The 25,677-nt window shown below is 43.0% G+C and overlaps 1 protein-coding gene and 1 pseudogene across 3 annotated transcripts in view; both read left to right on the top strand.

Moving 5' to 3' along the window:
* The window catches only part of CRCP (CGRP receptor component), a 52,997-nt gene extending 27,578 nt beyond the window's left edge, over positions 1–25,419 (top strand). For both annotated transcript variants that reach the window (XM_032430963.1, XM_032430962.1), the window contains 2 exons: positions 18,273–18,330; positions 23,902–25,419. In XM_032430963.1, the coding sequence (XP_032286854.1) occupies positions 18,273–18,330; positions 23,902–24,048 (205 nt within the window). In that variant the 3' untranslated portion in view covers positions 24,049–25,419. The remainder of the gene's footprint in view (positions 1–18,272; positions 18,331–23,901) is intronic.
* Positions 13,887–17,950, top strand: LOC116648745 (annotated as a pseudogene). Its single transcript, XR_004302565.1, has one exon. The product of XR_004302565.1 is annotated as a DAZ-associated protein 2-like (transcript).
* Positions 25,420–25,677: the final 258 nt, after the last annotated feature.

Raw genomic sequence — 25,677 nt, 5'->3', positions numbered from 1 at the left:
GAGATCATAACCTGAGCCAAATGCAGATGCCCAACTGACTGAGCCACCCAGGTGCCCCTGTCTTTTCATTCTCTTAACACTTTCTCAGAGCAGAAGGTTTTGATGGAGTCAAATTTATCTTTTCTTTTTTGTCTTATGCATCCTGCCTTTAACGTTTTATGCAAAAATTCTGCCATATCCAAGGAAGATTTTTCTCATATATTTTCTTCTAGAAATAATCCATTTTGAGTTGATATTGAGGGTATGTTGTGAGATAAAGGTTGAGATTCTTTGTGTGTGTGTGTAGATTTCAGTGTTCCAGTACCATTTGTTGAAAACACCATCCTTTCTTTGTTGAATTGCCTTTGCTGTTTTATAAAAAATCTGTTGATTCTGTTACTTCATTCTATATTATTCTTTTGATCTGTGTGTCTGTTTTTCTGTCAGTACCACTCTGTCTTGATCACTGCAGTTTCATAGTAAGTGTGAAATCAAATAGTAAAAGTTCTTCAACTTTGTTCTTTTTCAAAATTGTTTGGCTTTTCTAGTTCCTTTGCCTTTTTATATAAAAATTTTTAAAGATCTGTTTATTTTAGAGAGAGCAAGAGTGAGCGGGGGCAGGGGAAGGACCGAGGGAGAGAATCTCCAGCAGACTCCCTGCTGAGCAAGGAGCCTGATGTGGGGCTCAGTCCCACAACCCTGAGATCATGACCTCAGCCAAATCCAAGAATTGGATGCTTAACCGACTGAGCCACCCAGGCGCCCCTTATTGTAAATTTTTTAATCAGCATCTAGAACAGATCCTGCTGTTTGGGATTTCATTACATCTATAGATCAGTTTTTGGGGAGAAATGATATCTTATCAATATCGAGTCTTCTAATCCATGAAAACAGTGTATCCCTCCACTTATTTAGGACTTTAATTTCTTTCATCCCTGTTTTTGTAGTTCAGCATACAGGTTATGCACAGTTTGTTAAATTTATATCCGTGAATTTAACAATTTTTGGTACTATTGTAAATAGCACTGATTTCCAGATGTTTGTTGCTAATATAGAGAAATACAGCTAATTTGTCTATATTGATCCTATGCTGTACAGCCTTTCTAAATCCATTTACTAATACTAGGAGCTTTTCTTAGTATGTTCCTTGTGATTTTTCTATGTAGACATAGTATTTGTGAATACAGAATGTTAAATTTTTTTCAAATCTTTTTGCCTTCATTTCTTTTTCCTGTCTCATGTTCTGGCTTGGACCATGATGTTGATGTATGATGTTCAATAGGAGTGGTAAGAGCAGACATTTTTACCTTGTTCCTGATGTTAGGGGAAGAAGGCTTTCAGTTAATTTACCAGGAAGTATGTTAGCTTAGGTTTTTCATGAATGCCCTTTACCAGGTTTAGGAAGTTCAGTTTACTGAGATTTTTATCATGACTGGATGTTGATTGTGTCATTTGCTTTTTCTGTGTCTCTTGAGGTGTTCATATGGTTCTTGTTCCTTTAGTCTTTTTGAGGCACCTGGCTGGCTTAGTCCAGTGGAGCATGCAGCTCTTGATCTCGGGGTTGTGAGTTGAAGCCTCATGTTGGGTGTAGAGATTACTTACAAAAATGTAATTAAAAAAATGTGTCTTTTTGCCCGTATCTTTGTGTATTTTGCTTAGTGATAACAATCTGCATACCTAATCATTTACAGTCCAGATAGAGTTAACATTTTACCACTAAGTAAAATATAGGTAAGTCCCTTAACTTCTCCTTTTTATGTTATAATTGTCATATTTATTAGATCTATATCATTGAAAAAGTATTTAGCAGTGTTTTAACTTTTACTTTATATACTTTTACATATTTTAAAGAATTTAGGATAAAAATAGTTTTTTATGTTTACCCAGATTTTTACCACTCATTTTGCTCTTTTTTTTTTAAGATTTTATTTTATTTATTTATTTATTTGACAGAGAGAGAGAGAGAGAGAGAGAGGCAGGCAGAGGGAGAGGGAGAAGCAGGTTCCCCATTGAGCAAAGAGCCCAATGCAGGACTCAATCCCAGGACCCTGGGATCATGACCCGAGCCGAAGGCAGATGCTTAACTGACTGAGCCACCCCGGTGCCCCTTGCTCTTCTTTCTGAAGTTCCATGTTTACTTCCTATCATTTACTTTAGCCTGAAAAACTTTCATTAGCATTTCTTTTAGAACAGGTCTGCTGGCTACAAGTTTCCTTGGTTTTCTTTCAACTGAGATTGTTATTTTCTTTCATTCCTGAAGGATAGTGTCAGAGGTTGATTGGTCTTTTCTTTCAGCACTTTAAAGATGTTACTTCAGTGTCTTCTAACTGCCATGGTTTCTGATGAGTAATCTGGTCATGCAGTGTGTTATGTGTTATTTTTTTCTAGCTGCTTGCAGTATTTTTTCTTCTCTCTGGTCTTCAAAAGTCTGATTAGAATTTTGTTTTTCAGTTTACCTTTGCTGAGCTTCTTGATTATGTAAATTTTTGTTTCTTACTAAATTTGTGAAGCTTTGGACCATTATTTTGAAATAATTTTTTCTGCCCCAGTCTCTTTTCTTTCTGGAACTCCAAAGACAACTGTTAGAACTTTAATAGTTCTATCGGTCCCCAAGGCTCTGTTCGCTCTTTATTTTTTTTAGACAAACTTTTTTTTTTTTTTAAAGATTTTATTTATTTATTTGACAGAGAGAGACACAGTGAGAGAGGGAACACAAGCAGTGGGGGTGGGAGAGGGAGAAGCGAAGCAGGCTTCCCACTGAGCAGGGAGCCCAATGCGGGGGTCGATCCCAGGCCCCTGGGATCATGACCTGAGCCGAAGGCAGACGACTGAGCCACCCAGGCTCCCCTAGACAAACTTTTTTATTAACATTTCCCAAACAATCTATATGGTTGTCACTCTTAGTTCCTTAATTGGAACATGTTGGACCCTGTTGACACAAAAAGCTTTGGATAATGAGACACAAGTAGGGGATCAGGCACCTGGGGAAAGGAGTGGGAAGAAAGAAAACGATGCATCACTTTTCCTCTAGATCTACTTTTTTTTTTTTTTTAAGATTTATTTATTTGAGAGAGCAGGGAGGGGCAGAGGGAGAGAATCTTTCAAGCACACTCTCTGCTGAGCGTGGAGCCCGATGTGGGGCTCGGTCTCACAGCCCATGAGACCATGGTCCCAGCCGAAACCAAGAGTTGGACACTGAATTGACTGAACCACCTAGGCACACCTTCTCTAGATCTACTTTGATTGTCACATGCAGTTTCATCTAGATGGCACCTTGTCACATGACTGTATTTCTTCCAATCCATGGCTCCTCTGTAGGCTGTTTATCAGTAAACACCACAGAGCAGTTCTGTTCAGTGGAACCTTCTGCAGTGATAGAAATATTCCTCTGGTCTGTCCTATACAGTAGCTTCTAGCCACATGCAGCTGTTGATCATTTGAAATATGACTCGTGCAAAGGAGGAACTGCATTTTTAGTTTAATTTAATTTTATTATTTTTTAAAGATTTTATTAATTTATTTGACAGAGCGAGAGAAAGCACAAGCAGGGAGAGCAGGGGAGGGAGAAGCCGGCTCCCCGCTGAGCAGGGAGCCCGATGCGGGGCTGGATCCCATGACCCTGGGATCATGACCTGAGCCGAAGGCAGATGCTTAACGACTGAGACATCCAGGCGCTCCAGTTTTAGTTAATTTTAATTAAATTTAAGTATTAGTAGCCATATCTAGTCAGTGGCTGGCATTTGGGCAGTGCCATTTTATAATACTTCCTTTTAATTGACTTTATCTCAGAAGCCATAGGCAAAATTCAGTGGCCCTTACAAGTCCTTTGCTGAGTGATTCTGAAGCTTGATACACTGAATTTATCCTGGGGGAAAGGTGGAAAGGCCATCCTCCGATTTGGCAGCTCCTCTTATGCCACCTGTATTCTCCCCACCCTCCTGTGGTGGCTGAGGGTGCTTCTAGCAGCATTGCAACTCTTGAGTCATCAGGCCTTGTCTTTGAAACCTCAGAACTGAGTATCTGGTTAGTTGGGATTCCCAGAAACGTCTGTCACATCAGAGCAGCTGATTCTACCTGAATGAGCCTGTTGGCTGGTTTCTTACTGAGAGGTGAGAGAGTCTGAGAACTTGGTGCCAAAGGCCTTTAGAATCATAAAACCCAATGTCTCCCAGATGTGATACAGGTAATGCCATGGTGTGTGAGATGATTCTAGGTAGTACAATAATATATCTTGATGTGCTATTTTAATTTCATTAGTTAAACTTACTTTAATGTGTACTCTTGAGTTAATATTTGCATGGTATATCATTCTCTGTTTCCTTTGTCTTTTATGATGCTACCTATACCCATTCAATGATACAGTCTGGGAAATGGCATGGGGAGAGTAGATCAGTTTTTTCCCCCCAATTTTTTATTGTGGTAAAATGCATGTAACAAATTTACCATTTGAACCATTTTTTTAAAAGATTTATTTATTTATTTTAGAGGTGGGGAAGGGGCAGAGGGAGAGAGAGAATTCCAAGCAGACTCCCTGTTGGGTGCAGAACCTGACATGGCACTCAGTCTCAAGACCCTGAGATCATGACCTGAGCTGAAATCAGAGTCAGACGTTTAATGACTGAGCCCACCAGGCGCCCCTTAACCATCTTTAAATGAATGTTTGGTGTATTAAATACATTCATAATAACTCTTTTCATCTTGTAAACCTGAAATGCTATAACCTATTAAACAGTAATTCCCCATTTCCCCCATCCACCTCCCTCAGCCTCTGGTTTAACATCCCAAAGATATAACACTCTAATTTGAATTTATACTAGTTTAGCTTCAATAACAAATACAAAAACTCTGCTCTGTTACAGCTTCATCCCCCTCCTTTCAGTTGCCGATATAACAGAATTACATCTTTGTACATTGTGTGCCCCAAAACATAACTCAAAAATATTTTAAATTATCTTAAATTATGTAGAAAGCAAAAAGAAGAGTTACAAGCTGCTATTACAATGATACTAGCTTTTATAATTGCCCACGTGCGGGGGCGCCCAGGTGGCTCAGATGGTTAAGCGTCTGCCTTCAGCTCAGGTCATGGTCCCAGGGTCCTGGGATCAAGTTCCGCGTCGGGCTCCCTGCTCAGCAGGAAGCCTGCTTCTCCTTCTCCCTCTACTGCTCCCCCTGCTTGTACTCTCTCTCTCTCTCTGTTGAATAAATAAATAAAATCTTAAAAAAACATACAGCTTCAATTTACTGTCTAGTATCCTTTCATTTCATACTGCACAACACTGTTGAGTGTTGCTTCCAGGATAGGTCTAGTGGTAACAAACTCCCTCAGCTTTTGTTTACCTGGAAATGTCTTAATTTTTTCTTCAGTTTCGAACAATAGTTTTTTCTGGAAGTAGGATTCTTGCTTGAGTGTTCTTTTTCTTTTAGCACTTGGAATATTTTGGCCCACTGCCTTCTGGCCTTCAAAGTTTCTGATTAGAAATCTGCTGGCAATCTTAATGAGGATCCCTTGATATGACAGATTACTTCCCACTTGCTTCTTTCAAGATTCTGTCATTGTCTTCTAAAAGTTTGATTATAATGTGTCTGTGTGGGTCTCTTTGAGTTCATCTTGGAGTTCATTGAGCTTCTTGGATGTTTGTTTTCAAGTCTTCCATCAAATTTGGGACGTTTTCAGCCTTTTCTTCTTCAGTTATTTTCTCTCCCCCACCCTTCCCTCTTTTTCCTTCTGGGGCTCCCAAAATGCCTATGTTGGTCCACTTCATAGTGTTGCACAGATCCCTTAGGTTCTGTTTACTTTTCTTCAGTCTTTTTTGTTTCTGTTCCTCAGATTCAATAATTTCCATTGTCCTGTCTTGAAGTTTGCTGATTCTTTCTTTTGCCTTGAATGGGCCATACTTTTTCTGGTTCTTTGTATACGTTGTAATTTTTCGTTGAAGACTGGACATTCTTTGGGTCATTACAGAAATCAGATTCTCTTCCTTCCCCAGGATTTGCTGTTTTTTGGTGTTGTTTTGTTTGTTTATTTGTTTGCTTACTCATTTTTGTGTTGTTGTAGGCTGTCCTGTGCCAGGGATCAGTGTGAGGTATAAACTCAAGGTCTGTCAGATCTGTTCTGAGCCTGCCCTTTCCCTAGGCACGCACAGTTACTTTCTGATTTTCCCTGAATATGAAGTTGTTTTAGAGTGTTCTAGCCTTTAGTATCTGCGCTTTAGGAAAGAAGGGGAAAATGAAGAGTGGCAAAAAAAGGACCCTGGCCTTTTAAATCTTCCCATAGTCACTTGAGCTGTAGTGAGGGGCTTGTGGCACGGGGGAAAGTGCAGCAGTGGCCACTGCCCTTTCCCTGCACCTCTCATCAGAAGCAGCAACAGTGATTAGGGCACAGGCCTTTGGGAGGACAGGTTCTTTTTTTGCCCTCTCTGGCTTCAGGAAGCTGTATGCAAGCTGCTTCAGGAACATGTGCACAGCTGCCTACAAATGGAATTGGAGGATGGTATACTAAAATTGACCAAAACTAACTTTAGTTTACCTTCCAAGCCTTACCCTGAAAGTTGCAGGCCTTTAAGAGGCTCTAGAATTCCAAAATAGTTACATCAGACAGACTCTATCAGTGCAGTTATGATCTAGATGGAGAGACAGATTCCTGGTGCCTTCTACTTTGCCACTTTTCCAGAATCTTCTCTGTTCTTTTTCCTTTTTTTTTTTAAATTAAGACTTTATATTTTTAGATCACTTTTACGTTAACAGCAAAATTAAGGGGAGGATAGAGATTTCCCATATACCCCCTCCCCATCAGATGCACAGCCTCCCCCTTTATCAACATCCCCCATCAGATTGGTAAATATGTTACAATCAGTGAACCTCCATTGACATATCATTATTACCCAAAGTCCATGGTTTACATTGTGGTTCGTTCTTAGAATTGCACATTCTGTGGATTTGGACGAAGGTATAATAACGTGTATCTACTGTTGTAGTATCATATGGAGTGTTTTCACTGACCTGGAAATCCTCTGTGTTCTACTTGTTAATCCCTCCCTCCCACACACAACCCCTGGTAACCACTGATCTTTTTACTGTCTCCATAGTTCGCCTTCTTCAGGATGTCATGTAGTTGGAATCATACAGTATGTAGTCTTTTTCAGATTGTCTTCTTTCACTTAGTAATATGCATTTTAAACTTCCTCCGTGTCTTTTTATGGTTTCATAGCTCATTTCTTTTTAACACTAAATAATATTCCATTGTCTGAAGGTACTGTAGTTTGTGTGTCCATTATCCAGTAAAGGACATCTTGGTTGCTTCCAAGTTTGGGTAGTTATCAAAAAAAACCTAGTTTAAACATTTGTGTGCAGGGTTTTTTGTCAATGTAAGTTTTCAGCTCCTTTGGGTAAATACCAAGGAGTGCAGTTGCTGGATCACATGGTAAGAGTATGTCTAGTTTTGTAAGAGACCACCAGATGGCTATATCATTTTGCATGCCCCCATCAATGAATTAGAGTTTCTGTTGGCTTCAGTCCTCACCAGCATTTGGTGATGTTAGTGTTCTGGATTTTGGCCATTCTTATAGGTGTATAATGGTATCTTGTTTTGTTGTTGTTGTTGTTTCTAAGATTTTATTTATTTATTTGCCAGAGAGAGAGAGAGCTCGCCTGTGCGTGCAAGCAGGGGAGGGGCAGGCAGAGGGAGAAGCAGGCTTCCCGCTGAGCAAGGAGCCTGACATGGGACTCTGTCCCAGGAGCCTGGGATCATGACCTGAGCTGAAGGCAGAGGCTTAACCAACTGAGCCACCCAGGCATCCCAGTGGTATCTTGTTTTAATTTGCATTTTCCTAATAACATAAAATACCAAGCATCTTTTCACATGCTTCTTTGCCATCTGTATATCTTTTTTTTTTTTTAAGATTTTATTTATTTGAGAGAGAGAGCATGAGCGTGTGGGGAGGGGCAGAGGGACAGGCAGACTCCCCACTGAGTGGGAAGCCCCATGCGGGGCTGGATCCCAGGACCCTGAGATCATGACCTGAGCTGAAGTCAGATGTTTAACCAGCTGAGCCCCCCAGGTTCCCCTGTGTATCTTCTTTGATGAGGTGTTCATTTAGGTCTTTTGGTCATTTTTTAATTGAGTTGTTTGTTTTCCTGTTGTTTCAAGAATTTGTTGTATATTTTGAATAACAGTCCTTTATCCTGTATCTTTCATAAATATTTTCGCCTAGCCTGTGGTTTGTTTTCTCATTTTCTTTTTTTTTTTTTTTAAGATTTTATTTATTTATTTGAGAGAGAATGAGAAAGAGAGCACATGAGGTGGGGGAGGGTCTGAGGGAGAAGCAGACTCCCTGCCGAGCAGGGAGCCCGATACGGGACTCGATCCCAGGACTCCAGGATCATGACCTGAGCCGAAGGCAGTCGCTTAACCAACTGAGCCACCCAGGCGCCCTGTCTCATTTTCTTGATGTCGTGTTTCACAGAGCAGATGTTTTTAGTTTTAATGAAGTCCACTTTATCAGTTATTTCTTTCATGGATTGTGCCTTTGATGTTGTAGCTGAAAAGTCATCACCAAACTTAAGATCATCTAGGTGTTCTCTTGAATTATCTTCTAGGAGTTTTTATAGTTTTGCATTTTACATTTAGGTCTAGTTGTCTAGACAGTTGTTTTCTAGGTCTTAGAGAGGCAGATTCCTGGTTCTTCCCACTCTGCCATTTTCCCTGATTCCTCTCTGTTCATTTTTTTCCTTTCCCTCCCCACCCCCTTTTTTTTTAAAGATTTTATTTATTTATTTGACAGAGAGACACAGCGAGAGAGGGAACACAAGCAGGGGAAGTGGGAGAGCGAGAGAGAGAAGCAGGCTTCCTGCTGAGCAGGGAGCCCGATGCGGGGCTCGATCCCAGGACCCTGGGATCATGACCTGAGCCGAAGGCAGACGCTTAACCGACTGAGCCATCCAGGCACCCCCCCCCCACCTTTGTTGTTCAAACAATTTCCGTTGATCTATCTATAAATTCACAGACTCTTTTGTCTGTCATCTCCATTTTGTTAATAAGCCCAGCCAGTGAATTTTTTTATTTCATATGTTATGTTTTTTAGTTCTAAAATTTCCATTTGTTTATTATTTATAATTTCTGACTCCTGAGAAATTATATTATTCCACTCATTTCAAGAATATTGTTATAGTAGCTACTTTAATGTCTTTGATAATTTCAACATATGGGTTATTGTAGGTTTGGTATCTGTTGATTATCTTTTCCCTTGAGAATGAGTTGTATTTTCTTTCTTTCCATTGAGGTAATTTTAAATTATATCTTGGACCCTTTGAATATTATATTGTTTATCTGGATCCTGTTAAAAGCCTCTGGTTAATGTTGCTTTTTTTTGTTTCTTTTAGCAGTCAGTCAACCCAGTTAGGTTCACACCTCAAGTCTCTTGCCTTCCATGGGCAAGATTTCAATGTCAGTTTAGTTTTTAAAACCTTTGATCTGCATCTTTGGATCTTTTTTGCAAATGAGACTGGAGTGGTGGTCTAACATGTTCACTTCTCAGTGTGTTTGCTGAGTCTGTTTGGTTTTTGTTGTTTGGGGGCTGTTCTGCACATGAATAGCTCAAGCTGAACCTAGGGTTTGTGCTGATTGATGCTCAAATTTAGGGGAATCTCCTCCTCTAGCCCACCTCTCTGGGGTTGCCCCTTTACTCTTTGACCCACTTGAGCCCCCACTTTTGGTTCTCTGGCCACAAGTACTGGATTTTTTCCAAAGATTTAGCTGCCCACACGTACGGTTGTTACTGGTGCCCCTTGGGGCAAAGCAAGGAGGGAAAAGTGGAAAAAAGATATTACTTGGCACTCCGGACCACCAAGACTCTCTTTATGGCTACACTCACTGCCAGGGCTCCCTAGGGAGCTGCCCTTGAGCTGTGAGTTTCATCCAGATTTCCAGGTCTCAGGGGCCCCTTTCCCCAGTCTTCTGGCTGGAAAGATGAAATTTCTGTTGGAGTTTTAGCTGCCTGTTGGAACTCCTGCCTTAGCCTTGCTGTGGCCTGAGGATCCCAGCTGTGAGAGAAAAGAGAAAACAAAGCAAAAGAAACTCACATCCATCCCCCACACTAACTAGTTCTTCAGGTTTATTTCCCTCCCCAGTCCACCTACTTTTATATACTTTTCAGTCCTTTTATATTCAGAGTCCTCAGGTTATTCCTTTTGTATTTAGTCCTGGGGGGGGTTTGTTACAGTCAGCAGAAAGATTGGCTTTAGTGGTCTCACTCTTATCTTACGTACAACACAAGTCCTAATAGTTGGTTTTTAAGAGCTCTTAGTATTTGTCTGGTCTGCTGTATTGCTTCCCAATCCCTACATGTTTCCTGCTACAAATATGCACCTGGCTACCATTCGAGAAACACACAAATGGGGTGTCTGGCTGATTCAGTCAGTAGAGCATGAGACTCTTGATCTTCGGGTTGTGGGTGCAAGCCCCACGTTGGGCATAGAGTTTAATTTAAAAAAGAAAGAAAGAAAAAGAAACCCACAAATGAGAATGGTCTTACAAGCTGATTCATGATTGGCCATAATCTATGTAAATTTAAAGCAGATTGTAATATTCAGAGAAGTTCCTTTTTTCCATTTGTGATCCTAAATTTGAGGATTTGTAAATTTCTTTGTGACTTTTTGGTGCCTATTTTTCATTAAATGGTTGATTTCTGGGACAGATCACGTGCCAGGGTTTTTACACAGGTTGTCCATGACTGCCAGAAGCAAAAGCTGCAGGCGGTGTTGTTCTACAAACAACCAGTAGAGGGGGCTGGCAGGCTTCTTTCTCTGTTGAGGCCTGGCTTCTCCATTGCAGCCCATTGGCTTTCCTTGGCCTCGGTACCTATGATCCAGGCGCTGCTTGCAATATGCCATCAAGACCTGGACCATCTTGTACTAGCCAGTGCGATAAAAGACAAGAATCACATTTATAACAGAAACTGCTGAAGTGCTCTTTAATCCTTATATCTACATATCCCCTAAGAAAGATTTTCTCTAGCATCCTCTCAGGGAGAGGAGATTCAAGATAATAGCCCTTAAATGGTCCAGTTCTCATGGTGCAAACTGGAACTTTATTAATTTGCTTAAATTAGGTCCTTGAGGTATAGTAAGAACTTCATAGCTTTATTCAGCAAAATGGTAGTATTGAGACTCAACTCGAAGGCACTTGAACACTTAAGTCCTGTTATTTTTCTATAGTATGTTCATTCCCCAAAGCATTTGGTTCTTTAATCATTTAATTTTTGCTTGAGGCATTTAGTTCTTAACTGCAGCCTGGCTTACAGCCCCGGCTCTCATCCTGAGATCTCCTCCCTAAGATGTACAACTATGTTTGCCAGGAATAGAGGACCTGCCTTTGAGACCCAGCTTAGATAGGTTTGTAAATAACTTTGAGTCCCTAAAAGGGACTCTTCTGTACACAGATTACGCTTGGGATTTGGCACCATATTTGGGATGTACTTCTAGAGCCAACAAAGCTCAGAGAAGATGGATGGGTTGTCAGGTTTCCCTACTATCTGGCGTGTGGTTACCCTGTCTGCTTTCAGAGCATGGAATCCTGCCCCAGGTCTCCCCAGTGTTCAACAGTTGTCTCTTTGTACTTTTCCTGAAAGTCAGTCCTGCCTAACTCTTTCTTTAATCTATCCTCCAGCTTTGTCTCTGTTTGGGGGATACAAAGATGAATACAATGTAAGTGCTAAGGTAGGAGGGTCATAGTAGAGAGACACTGAAGTGTCAGAATTTGAGTATATCATTTTGTCTCTGGGAGGTTGACACTGGGTTTTAATGTAAAGGAAGAGTCAGCCAGGTGCAGGTGAGTTTGTTCTCTCTGAGCAGAGGGAACATGATGTGCTAAGGCACAGAATCAAGAAGTAGCCTGATGCTTCTCTGTGCAGTGTTTAGTTTCGTTTAATTGGGATATAAGTGCATAGGGAAAGCAAAGGCATACGAACCTAGAGAGATTGACAAATACCAGATTTCAGGGTGTTCTGGAGACTGAACTAAGGAAATTCAAATTCATATCAAAACCTGTGGGGACAATGGGAGGATTACAAGCAGGATAATGAGGTGGCCAGATTTTCATCTTTTAAAAGATACTTTATTTGGGGCGCCTGGGTGGCTCAGTCGTTAAGCATCTGCCTTCGGCTCAGGTCATGATCCCAGGGTCCTGGGGTTGAGCCCTGCATCGGGCTCCCTGCTCGGCGGGAAGCCTGCTTCTCCCTCTCCCACTCCCCCTGCTTGTGTTCCCTCTCTCGCTGTCTCTCTCTGTCAAATAAATAAAATCTTTAAAAAAAAAAAAAAAGATACTTTATTTGTAAGTGAAAGTAGGTTTAAGAAGTGGCAGACCCCTGGGGATCGAGGCCGTTGTCCTCTAACCAAGCAGAATTATGGCTTATAGAAATGGGGAGGAGGGGATGATATCTTGAAAGAAACAATCTTTAAAAAAAGAAACAAACAGTTACTAATTATCAGTGACTTGATTCTGGCAGTGGGTAAGAGGGAGGAGTCAAGGGTGACCCTCAGGCCTCTGGCCCGGGTGTTTGCCTCTTTACCAAGATGAGAAGTTGAGAGAATGGAGCTGGTGTGTAGGAAAGGATAGTCAGATCACTTTGGGATGTGTTGGACTTGAGGTGTGTCTGAGGTATTTAGGAGGAGATATCTAGGCGGCAGTTGGTTACAGAGATCTGGAGCTTAGGTCACATAGCATGAAAACATGGACTTCTTGCCTGAAACCTATAGTAGCGGATGAGGTTGTGAGGTTTGGATAAGGAACTCAGTAAGGGGGGTCAGAAGGTGAAAGATGGCACCATGGGAATGCTACAGAAGCAAGCAGCAGAAGAATAAGCCTGGAAAGAGATGAAGGACTAGTCGGATAAGAGAATCAGGAAAGAATGGTGTTGTGGAAGCCACAGGGGTAGATAGTTTTAAGGAGGAGTGATCAACATTGTCAGATATCACAGAGACAGGGTCGAACAGGACCGAGAAACATCCACTAGAGTTGTCCACATGGAAGTCACCGGGCCCTATGCCAAGAAGAGTTTTGGTGATCAGTTGGGGCAGGATCTAAAGTGCAGTGAGTTGAAAAGTAAAGGGGAGATAGTAGAGACAATAAAAATAGGCTTGATTATGAAGTGAGGGGAATGTTTGTAACCCCCGCCCCCTCAAACCAGAGCCTGCAGTGAGTGTGGTTCTGTGATTTTGCTCCTGCAGTGCTCAGCTCCTTGAATGTGGGAGCAGAGAAGTTGGCTGGTTTGACTCCAAGTGGGCTTTTTGAGGGAGCAGCTGTGAGTGTTTTTGTTGCTAGAAGACTTTCAAGATCCTTTTGTTTAAGTGTAGGAACATTTCCAACAGTTCAGAGCCTAGCAGGATAATGACCGGTCAATGAACTGAGTTCCATTGTTTGATTGATTTGTAGCAGAGATGCTCATTTATTCAGCTATATTTTTTCTCTATTCCTGCTCTTTCTCTATTCTTTATTCATACTGTTGGATAATGATGGTTAAAATAAATAATTTTATTTAGAATGAGGGTTCATATTTTCCAGCTCAGTTGGATCTTTAAAACTGCTTTGGGGGCGCCTGGCTGGCTCAGTTGGTTAAGCATCTGATTTCGGTTCAGGTCAAGATCTCAGGGTCCTGGGGTCAAGATCTCAGGGTTCTGGGGGTCGAGTCCCGCGTCAGGCTCCTTGCTCAGTAGGGTGTCTCTCCCTCTGCCTGCAGCTCCCCCTGCTTGTGCGCTCTCTGACAAATAAATAAAAATCTTAAAAAAAAAAAAAAAAGGATCTCAGGATCCTGGGATTGAGCCCAGCAATGGGCTCCTCCCTCTCCTTTTCTCTCTCTCACAAACAAACAAACCTGCTTGCTGGTCTTATTCCTGGTCCCATCCTAACCTCCCAGATGGTAACTTCACTTCTGCTTCACTGAGAAAATTATCCAAAATGAACTCCTTTCCCTTCATATCCCTTCAGATTTGCTCCCCGCCCCCACCCCCGCCACATTGCTGTGGTCTCAGTGGAACATGATGAGCCTCTTCGCTGAAACTTTGCACTTTTGTTTTTCTGAGGGTCTTTTTCCCTTTCTCCCCTATAATTTCAGTCTTTCCTCAGCTGATCTCCTTAGCTGGCAAACATGCTCCACTGTCCCTCCAGAACCTACCCTCCTCAGGCTGTAATTGCTCTTTTACTTCTACCTGTCAAGAGGTTATTTTGGTCTGTGATGCTGAGCAGAACCAGACCCATAACCACTGTGAGCAGGCAAGGTCAGTATCTAACACGGCCAGTCTACCGGGTGCAGCCTTGCGGGCGTCCAGTGTACCCTCAGACCTCGTGTCTTCTCGGGCTCCGCCTGTGCTCACGCTCCATCTGCCTACTCAGAGCTCTGTTGCCTGAGCTTGGTGCATCCACAGGCTGCCCCAGTCCCTGCCACATCAGCTGCTTTCCCTCGCACCTCACTGTATCTTCCCAGGGCCTAGACTGGGGCTTTTGGCCCTTTAGGTTCCACAATCCCTGTGGCTTCTTAACCACTTGGTCCCATTTGTCCACCTGGTTCAGCAGTGCTGGTGGAAGGAGGGTATTTTGCAGGTACCAGATTCAGAGCTGGGGCTACTGGCAGCACTCCTCCTCCACCCCCAGGATGCCTTCCCAGGGCTGCTCAGCCTACAGTCACGCAGGAAGTCAGTGTCCTTGGAACCCAGTGGAAGGGGAACCTCTTCATGGGTGGCTTAGATGGTAGCTCCAGGATCTGGTGAGGAACCAGACCACCAGTGCTGGGAAAGACATCACGTACCTTTGGCACTGTCACAGTTCAGCTGCTTTCGTCCTGTCAACCTCACGTTTCACTTCAGAAACCTCTTGTGGGGTCTTTCTGGTGCCCAAACTTTTGGACACTTTTCAAATTTAATGAGACACCATATTATGGTAATCAGTATCTCCCTGGAGCATTTTGATGTAGGGGAGGTAGCCATTCATAAACTAATGTAGGCGAAGCAGCCCTAAGGATCTTCCTTAAATTCCTCCGGAATTATACTATACCATACTGGTCTTTGCTTTTAGTAATGAAATATCAAATTAGGCTTGGAGGGAACTTTCATCTTCCTAAGAATTAAAGTTGCCAAATTACTCTGATTGGTCTTTAGTCTCCTTTAAGTCTTTGATTTATAGTACGTGTCATAAGTAAAACGCTTTAGTTGTCTGACTTTGCCTTTCCATCTTTTGCCCCATGTCCCACCCTCAAACCTTGTCTTCTATTCCCTCCTGACATTCTCCATTGAATCAGAGTTGCGGGACAGGCCAATCAGACTAACTTCCTTCTCTCCTTGCACATCTCCCCGCGTGCTGTCTTTTAACTAGTCTTTCACAAGGATCCTCTGAAACCCCTTTGGTACCCTAAGCACAGACCCCATTGCTTCTGCTTTTGCATCTGCCTCTTAGACCCTCCTCATAGGTTGTTTCATCAGACATGAGCCAAACCTAAATTTGCTTTGGTGCTAGAAAAACTGAGGTTCAGTTGAACAAAGAACATCAATACAAACTGTACTGAAAACAAGTTTGTTTAAAATCTGAGGGGCAGTGAGGAGGATGCCTTTCAAAAGCCTTTCAAAATCCTTTCAAAAGGATACCTTTCAAAAGTCAAAAAACTTTAGAGTCAAATAAAGAGGAATTTTCACATCAAAATTTGGTTGCCATGTGTTGTCAGCCTGCCTGATGCAGCCACTCATGGCTCCCAAGAATTTCTAAGCTGGGTTAATGGGGTCATATTGTGAATGCCTCACCTCCAAGTGATTTGAGTCCAGTGAAATCTCATTAGGGTTAAGAATGTTTGGGATCCTTAGTACTTTGATTTTTGTTTTCGGAAATTGGGCTTTATCTTATAATTTCAGTTCATCTAAATGTTGTGTTCTGTACATGTGGTGTTTGGCTATGCCATTGATTATTATGGAAATTCTCTGTTGTATGTTTCTCTTTGCACTGTGATGCACTTGTGGATTTTTTATACTCAAAATGTAGAATAAAGACTTTTGAAGATTTTAATAAAGTGGTGAGACTACATTACAGAAAAAATAAAGGTTATTTTCTCCACAATCAATCCCCAGTCCCCACAGTCCAGTTGTCACCATCACTGTCATCCCATCAAACTACTTGCACAGGCCACTGGTGCCCTCTTTTTTGGCAAATCCAGTGACTTCTATACTGTCAACCTACTTTCCCGCCCTTCAGCATGACATTGTTGCTAATACCCTCTTCCCAGAGCTTTTCCTCTCTTGATTTCCCTAACACCACTCTCCTAGGTTTTCTTTGCCTCTTTTTGCTCCTCCTTCACCACCTTCTCTCTCAGACCCCTGACTGGAGGTGCTTTATGGTGCCCTGTCCTGGGTCTTCACTTACTCTGTAGTTGGTCTGTGGACTGTGATATCCACTCCCATGGTTTTGTAAAACTCCTTGCTAATACATCCAGCTCTGGTCTTTTTCTTTAGTTCTAGGTCACACTAGAACTAAAACTAGACAAATGGCTGAACAGAGATCTCTTCGTTGTTCCAAAAGCACCACAAACTCGAATTCAGATTTCAAGTAATATATTTTTCCCAAACAGGCTGAAAACCTGACACTGAGCCCTGACTCTTCTCTTCCTTCGCCCTGTCCCCACCCAACTGAGGCGTCAGGTCCTGTTGACTGTACCTGAGGGTGACCAGGAGCATTTCACATGTCCAGCCTCTCATTGCCAGCCCTGCCTCATTTTTTCTTACCTGAGAGCATATCACTCCTTTCCTTGGTTGCTTTTAGGTGTCCGCAGAGTCACGTGCAGCCTTGTAGTTGGAGCCTGTGTGGTCTTGTCCTGATGACTCAGCTTCATGTCCCACAGCCTCTCATGCAGCCATTGCCTAAAACTCTGTAGTTTTTGTTCTTCTGGTCTTTTAGTTAGGCTGTTCCTGCCCTGCCTGTCCATTCCTCCATCGTTTTGCCTAGAAAACCCTTCAGGGCCCAGTGCAAGGGTTTCCTCCTCTGTGAAGTCATCTTTGAGTCTAGAGTAAATGTTTGGGGGATTGTGAGGAGTAGAACTTAACTACAAGTGCCTTCCTGATGACTGCCATTTGTGGAGAAATAGCTTTGTGACAGTCATCATTTTGAATACTGAATACTAGAAGCAGATGGTTAAGAACATGAGCTTTGAAGCTTTGATGGCCGAGTCCCAGCTCTGCCATTTACTAGCTGTGTAACCTTGGGCAAGTTATTTACCATCTCAGCGTTGATTAAGTCTGAGGGTTCAATGTGCCTGCCATATGGGAAGTGAGCAATAAATGGTAGCTGCTGGCACTATAAATGGAAAGATGTTCATCCCTCCTAACCCCCTGGTGAGATATTAAGTTCTGTTATCATTCCTGTTTTACAGATGGTGAGACCGAGGCATAGGGAGGCTGGCTCATGTGCTGCTTCCCCAGATGCGGCTGTGGGCCTGTGGCTCATTCATCTGTTTATTTCAGAATGTCTTTAAGCTCAATAAATATTTACTGAGTTGAACTGAAAGGTGAATGTGGAGCTCCCAGGTCAGACTGAGAGGGGAAACTTAGAAATTGTCACCTGCACAGGGGTGGTAACTGAATATGTTCTTTTTTTCTTTTAAGTCCTATATCACCTTGGAGAGTTCGCACATTTCAGCCACCCCTTTAGCAATGAGCTAGATATTGTGACAGGTGATAATTATTGCCTTCAACTGTTACTTACATGTTTGTTAAAATTTGCTTGTATTTGTCTTCTTTCCCCAACTGGATTGTGAACTCTGTGGGCAGAGGACTGTGTCTTATACCTCTATACATTAGCCCCCTGCCCCCTTCTAGTCCTGGTTTTTGTTTCGAAGATAACAAGTCAAAATCTGACGTTTAATATTAATCTCAAAAAGGAATTCTCAGCCATTTCTAAGTGATACCAACCAACCAAGATTATTTTATTAATCTTTACTTTCTATAATCTGGATTAAGAAAATGTTATTTTCTTCATATTTTTCAGATAAAATTTATTAAAACTGCACCTCTACTATTTGTTATATTTCTTTTAATCCATACCTCTGTTGTTTTTAGGATTCTAATGCACATTTGTACCCTCTAAGAGTCTCTGACATAGGCTCTCCTATTCCCATTCTCTCATTTTACAGTTGAAGAAACTGAAGGCCATGTTCTAGCTGGTTCTCCCGTTTGTTATCTGACACAGTGTTCTCTAAACAGCTTGGTCAAGACTCAGGATTGTGAAGGGAGTTAAGAGTTTTAAATGCTTTGTACTTTTCTTTTGACAGAGCCGAAAAGCTTCAGCTGCTGAATCACAGGCCTATGACTGCTGTTGAGATCCAGCTGGTGAGTGAAGGAGGCTTGAACGTGAGGGGATTGGTTTCTGGATCTGAGAGGGAGGAAGGGTAATAAAGACTGAGAACAGACAAGGCTGGAACTGCCGTTTCTTGAAAAGACTGCCCGACTACCCCCTTTTCTTCAGTGAAAGGAGACCTCACCAGTTTGATCCTAGTTAGTATGGACTTAGAGAAAGTAGAAGACTAGAGGAAATTTAGTTCCTTCCTTAGGGTTTGGGCCTGCGTCTCAGCAGCTCTTTGTCTCCCTTGATGTCCTGCCCCATTCTGGCCATTGCTTTCCTGCAGGGGTTATTGCCAACCAGATGTTGCATGAAAACAGTAGACTCACCATGACTCTGGCAGAATTTCTCCTCCCTGACTCCCACCCTTCGACCCTACTCTTCCTGTTTCTGTTCTTGGCTCACAGAGCACAAATGCACTTCCCTCCATGCTCTCTTTCTCACTCAGCCTCCTGGCCCAGTCTCCCAAGCCAGACACCTGGAAGTCATTCCCTGCCTTTGATCTCAGATGCATTAGTCCCCAGGTTCTGTTGCTTCTGTCTTCCCTTGTTCTCTCTACTCTCCCTGCTGCACTGTGTTCATTTCTGTCATTTCTCAGTGTGGCTCTCGCGGTTGTCCTCTCTCGTCATCCCTGCCTCAGTCTGGCTCCTCCAGTCCACCTTCTCCACCGCGGTCAGCGTTCACGTTCTAAAACCACAGACTCGATCATCTTGCTTCCGTGCATACCACCAGTCAGTGGATTCTCCTCATTGCACAGTCTACACAGCAATCGCAGCGTAAAGCTTTAGAATTGTGCGAGGCAGCCAGAGTAGAAGCCACACATGGTCTAAGGAGAATATGAAAATGAGGCCCAGTGAGACAAACTGAGCAGTTGCTGTGTTGGTGTCCTGGGGCAGTTTCCCTCTGCTGCAGAGGGCAGAGAACACTGTTAAGCTCCAAATATTAGGCAGGCCATTTAACTGACAGTAAGAAAACTGATTGGAGAATCAACAAAATGAGAATTAAGGAGTTTGCAAAGTCAGTTTTAGAAATACTTACCCTTTGTCAAAGTTCCTTCAGAAATTTGTGGAAGAAAGTAGCCAAAAATACCTATGATGTTTAGAGTTGCTTTAAAAAGAACCCTTTTTTAAAGGTTCACGGGGCACTTAATTTTTGACTAAAACTTTTATTGTCTTCCCAGTGTTGTTTCTGTCCTTCAAAATGCACCCAAAATTAAATTAGAAAAATTCCTCCCATAAAGGGTGACTTTCTGGGGGAACTGGGCTTCAGGCTAAATAGAGATCCTTTTTTTTTTGTACCCTTATTCTGATGCTTTCAACTGTGTTGGAGATTCAGCTTAGAAAAGAAAAAACAAATCAGCGAGAAACTAATCCATGTCCCTCTGGGTTAAAGATCACATGTCCTGTCTCCTCCAACTTTAATCAGCAACATATGTTATTCATGGCTTAATGACAGATGGAGAGAGGAGATGAGGATTAGCGTGACCTCATCCCAGAGCCCGTAGAAAGCTCTATCATTACGGTACAATTAGCTGCTATTAAGAGTGCCCACTATATGCAGTGGGCTTTGTATATGTCACCTTCGATGCCTTCACCGTAGTCTTTGCTAGTGAGTGGCTAATTGGGTCTGTCTGACTCAAAGCCTTACTTTCCTCCAAGCCATGTGCTTTGCATAGAGAGAAGAAAGATATGTGTGGCGTCCCCTGAGACTGTTCTTTTTCTCCTTTTCACAGGTGAGTAGTAGGTCTTGATAAATACTGTGTATGTTGTTTCCCAGCAGTCGGACCATTTTATAGTCAGATTTTCCCCAGCCTGGGATTTGGCTACAAAGGGTGGCAAAACATTTACCAAGGCTTGTGGCAGTATCTCTTCTCCCAAGAGAGGGTTAAGAAATGAGGTTTTCACACAGGTTTGAAGTACAGAGGACTTGAGAATTTCCCTGCATTAACCTTACAGCCATTTATTCTCCCCGTGTCCCAGAAGTATTTTCAGCATCCAGCATTTATTAGTGTTCAGTTTTGGAGGCTGTAGCTTCTTTTAGTTATACCTCAGCCATGATTTGTTGTGAGCCTCAGTCTGAGGAAATGAGGGTACCAGCTTCTGTGATTTCTGCCACTCCCTGTTGTGTATTCATTCGGGTCAGTTTGTGAGCTCTCTGGCCTGAAGACAGGACAGTGAACCTCATGACCTCACAAGTCACTGTCCTGAACAGCACTACCATATATGCCTGTTATAAGTTAGTGATTATAAAATGTCTTGGATTAGGTAGAGTTTTATGGCTTACAAAACACTATAATATATGTTCTCATTTAGTCCTTACTGTAGGCATTACTTTCATTTTACATTAGAGAAAATTGAAATTTACAGAGATTAAGTGAACCGTTCTGGGTCAGATAGCTAGAAGTGTCCATCGTTATTAGGTTTGAGTTGTTTTGTTGTTTTGGATAAAGTAGGAAGTTAGCCTTGATGGCTTAGAATGAGAAAAAACCATTTTTGGAGTATAGCAGCCCAGTTTGACAGCCTCTAGGAATTGATATGGCCTTTGTATGTGATAAAAATTTATTGTTGACACATCTGCAAATACTTGGGATTTTTACATTTCATTCGCCCTTATATTCCGAACAACTTGAAACATTGGGTGTTTGAGAACATTGAGTTGGTGCTTTACGTTTCTTTATTTGGGCTCAGTTTCTTCTGTGTTGGGAAGAAAAGGTGAAGAGTAATACAGTTAGTATCATTTTGCCTTGATCCAAGAAGGGTTAGTAAGTTTTTGGTTTCTGAAAAGTTTCTTTTTTGTGTATATGTGTTCATTTTGCTTAATGAAGTTGTTTTCTTGCTGTGACTGGGAATGTTAGTTTGAAAAGCAAAGTTTCTGACCCTGAGGGTTGTGTGCTGATGGAAGCTTCTTCTTGCCATGAACACATTTAGCTGACGCCTGATCATTGTTGCATCTGCCAGACCCAGAGATCAGGATGGAAGAAGGTGGCCTGTTCAAGTCTTCTATATTTGGTTTTCTAAAAATGAAGGCCTCTCGGGGCACCTGGGTGGCTCAGTCGTTAAGCGTCTGCCTTCGGCTCAGGTCATGATCCCAGGGTCCTGGGATCGAGCCCCGCATCGGGCTCCCTGCTCGGTGGGAAGCCTGCTTCTCCCTCTCCCACTCCCCCTGCTTGTGTTCCCTCTCTCACTGCTTCTCTCTCTGTCAAAGAAATAAATAAAATCTTTAAAAAATAATGAAAAATAAATAAATAAAAATGAAGGCCTCTCAGAAGTCATATAACTAAATTCTTTCAAACCAGTGGACTCTAGTCTGCATCTCTGCGAGAGGAAAGAATAGAGGTATGGTGTTCTAGAAAGAGCTGGAATCCAAAGTCAAAAGACCTTACACTACTTGCTGTGAGACCCACATCAGGTTTTCTTTATAATGCTGAGCCTGCACTTACTCATCTCTAAATTGGCCTGACTTTATGGGCCGCATGCTTGGGAAGCTCTGGTGGCAGTGATTCTGGGAAAGCCCCTGTGCAAATACTGGTGGGAGGTTGTCATTGTCCTGAGACTAGTCTGAATCTCCTTTCCCGCTTCCCCTGAGTCAGGAAACAGTTCATAATCAACTGCACGTGCCAGTTGATAAATTTGGAGACATTCCGCTCTCAAATGGAGATCATCTTTTCTTAGGATTAAATAATCAAATCGGATATACCCCTTTCCAACTCCTTCATATTTTGGAGGCAGTCCATGTTAGATTACTTCCTTTTACGCACCCTAATTTTGCATGTCTGGTTTTAAAAATGGGTTTTTGAGGATTATTTCTTGTTCAGTAGAGGTTACATTTTACGGAGCCTTTGAATCTTTAGGAAATGGTCATTTTATTTCACAGCATGATGGGAAGTAGCCCCGTTGGTTCACTCAGGATCTTCTCCACCCTAGAACACTCAGGATTATTCTCTGGTTGTAGAAACATTTTTGGACCTAGGTGAATGAAGAGACGGATGGTTTGCCAGGAGTTTGTGATGTGATCTTGGCCACATCACCTGACTTAATTAGCTTCTCTACTATTGTCTGTAAAGTGAGGCAGTCAGACTGAAATCCTCTTCAGGGTTGTAAGCCTAGCCTGTCATCTTGTTTTACTTAAATCTGATAGGATTTCTTTGTGGAATTCCTCTTGGTCTTAGTTGCCAGATTTCAGAGATTGCTGTGGGAAATGCCACAGAACAGAACCCTGGACACCTTTAGCTGTTTGTGATAGATGGCTGGTGTCACTAAGTGAGCATGGGTAAGTAATTTGCCTGCCTGTATATTACCCTTAAAAACATTGTTGACAGGGCGCCCGGGTGGCTCAGATGGTTAAGCGTCTGCCTTCGGCTCAGGTCATGATCCCAGAGTCCTGGGATCGAGCCCCGCGTCGGGCTCCCTGCTCAGTGGGGAGCCTGCTTCTCCCTCTCCCTCTGCCATTCCCCCTGCTTGTGCTCTCTGGCTCTCTCTGTCAAATAAATAAACAAAATCTTTAAAAAAAACAAAACATTGTTGACTACGTATTCATTAATGTATCAAGAACTAGAGGTGAGGCTAAGAAAACTGGCTCATAATTGTGGATCGTCCATGTGTAGATTTCCAGGACTTGTTAGACTGGGCTTTAAGTGGACCTAATTTAGTGAGGCATCGGGGGATCATTTTCCAGCCATCACTCATCAGACTCTTGCCCCACATTTCCAGGAAATGACCAGGGCCACATGATATGTGTTAGATTGATCGTTGGTGTTAGTGTTGGGCAGGCCTGGCTTGGATTCTCATTTTGTCCTTTGCCAGGATTGTTGTGAGGGTTAAAAGAAATAACAGATATGAAGTGCTGTGTGCAGTCAGGCACATGAGCTCCCTAAAGAGCTGTTAGTGGGGGCAGGGGTGGGGATGAGGAAAAAACAGATAAACCACTTGGCACGCAGTGAGCAATCGTCAGATGAGTTGTTGATCTAATTCGTGAGTTACAGCTGTGCTTGTGAAATACAAAAGTATGTAAAGTGCCATTTCACTCCCCAGAGGTGAGTTTTCTTTGCACATACAACATATTCGTGTGTGCACGTGGATGGGTATAGAACTGGTAGGGTTTTCTTTTTTTTTTTAAGATTTTTATTTATTTTTTGACAGAGAGAGACAGCGAGAGAGGGAACACAAGCAGGGGGAGTGAGAGAGGGAGAAGCAGGCTTCCCACGGGGCAGGGAGCCCGATGTGGGGCTTGATCCCAAGACCCGGGGAAAATGACCTGAGCAGACGATTAACGACTGAGCCACCCAGGTGCCCCTGGGTTTTCTATTTCTTTGAAGAAAAATGCTAACCTGCAACTTGCTTTTTGCCCCGACCCATTTTGAGCAGTCGCATAGGAATTGGAGCTGGCTTTTGCCTCCCTTGGAGCCAGGATGGAGAGGACCCAGAGACCCGAGGGGGCTCTGGAGCCAGGCCCCGAGCTCGGCATGCCAGAGGCCAGCGGACTGGGAACAACATGGGTGGGGAAGGTGAGGGGGACTCCGCCTATGCAGCTCATCTGTAACCCTTAGAGGTTTTCTTCTGCAGATGGTAGAAGAGAGTGAAGAACGGCTCACAGAGGAGCAGATCGAAGCCCTCCTCCACACCGTCACAAGCATTCTGCCTGCAGGGCCAGAGGCTGAACAGAAGAAAAACACGGATGACGTGACGATGGATGAAGAGGACCCAGCATAGAGGACACAGCCGGCCTAACCGCCTCATGAAACTGAAAAGCCCAGCAGCCATTTCCCAGCTATCCAGAGGATTGTTCAATTGGTCTTACCCTCTATCCCAACAGGCCTGATTTCATGGTTGGTTGGAGAAATCACAAAAATAAGCTAAAAAGAAGTACTCGTGCCTCTGGGAGATGAAACATGGTGAAGACAGACTGAGGCTGTCAGGGCAGAGAGCTAGAGAGAGGAGGACAGAGTCAAAGAGGACAATGACTGTGCAGCCCTCTGTGGTAAAAATATTTCTTCTGTGGCCTTTGCCTCAGTGGCGGGCAGGGCCCCGTACACAGCTGCTGGAACACTTGTGTTGCCTTTGATGGGCCATGTCCTAATGAGTTTCATCTGCTTCCCTAGGAGCTTCCCAGACAGGGGCGCCGAGCGCTGTTGGGGCGAGAGCTGAGTGAGGAGAATCCGGTTAGATGGCTAGAAACTCCCAGAGAGGCACATAGTTGCTCTAGGTCAGAAGGAGCCGCTGAACGTGGCTCACCTTAGAGGAAGCTTGTCCTCGAGAACATCGAAGATGAGAGAAGAGCTGCCTGGCCAACCCTTCCGCAGGTCTGCAGGCTCCTTCCCTCTGCTGGCAGGGGTGTTCTTTACCAGCTCCCTGTTCAGTCTGAGGTGTTAGGGCGCCAGCCCCTTCCAGTTGAAAAGCAGCCCAGCAGACTGCGGACGGGGGCGACAGAAGTCCTGCCTCGGCTGCTTTTCTGATCACCTGCCATCTCCTGCCCTGAGACAGGAGCCCTGGGCACTCGCCGCCTCTTGAGCCCAGGTGAGCTTCACTTGCACAAGGGGCAGCTTGTTTGCATCTTTGGAAAGGGCGCAGATAGGGACGGGATATGAAGAACCAGAGGTTGATTAGTAAGAATTTGAATTTGTTGGCTATGGCAAGGTTGCATCTGTTTTTCAGTTTCAAATATTAGGACAATGACCATGTGAAGAGCTTGTTGATACTGAGGCTTTGGAGAATTCAGTAGCTCCAGACGTGTGGTTGCCTTAGGTCCTAGGAATATTGCTGAAAATTAATTTCCCACATTCGCTCTGCTCCCCCTTTGGGGAAGAAAATGCCCACAGACATTAATTTTCCAAATCAGTACTCATTTTGTTGTGAGATTACATATTTTCGGTGTTGCTATTAATTGGATTACTTCCCACACCCTTGCAATTCCCAGGTTATTTCAACCTCCCCACCACCCCTGCCAGTTACAGTGATGTCATTCTTAACCTTATTATCTGAGGATCAGCTGAGACCTCGTTACAGGCAAAACTGGAATTCGCAGGGCATTTGTTTTTAAATCTCTCTTCGGTATTGGGAGTTTTACCAAGAACCGTTGATTTATTTGTCAAGGCATCATACCTGTGTCACTGTTTCATTTTAACTTTGAGTGTATTCAGTGCATTTTCTTAATGGATTAATCTAGTTAATGATTGTTTCTAAGTGACTGCCAGCTTTTGGTATTTGTATAAATCTTTGAAGTTTGTTTTGCCATGGATAGAAAGAAATAAAATCTGACTTAAAAGGTACAATGTGCACCTGGGTGGCTCGGTTGGTTAAGCGACTGCCTTCAGCTCAGGTCATGATCCTGGAGTCCCAGGA

Source organism: Phoca vitulina, unplaced genomic scaffold, assembly GCF_004348235.1.
Source record: "Phoca vitulina isolate PV1807 unplaced genomic scaffold, GSC_HSeal_1.0 scaffold45, whole genome shotgun sequence".
NCBI lineage: Eukaryota > Metazoa > Chordata > Mammalia > Carnivora > Phocidae > Phoca > Phoca vitulina.
The sequence above is the reverse complement of the archived record's forward strand: the minus strand, read 5'-3'. Positions and strand labels throughout refer to the sequence as shown.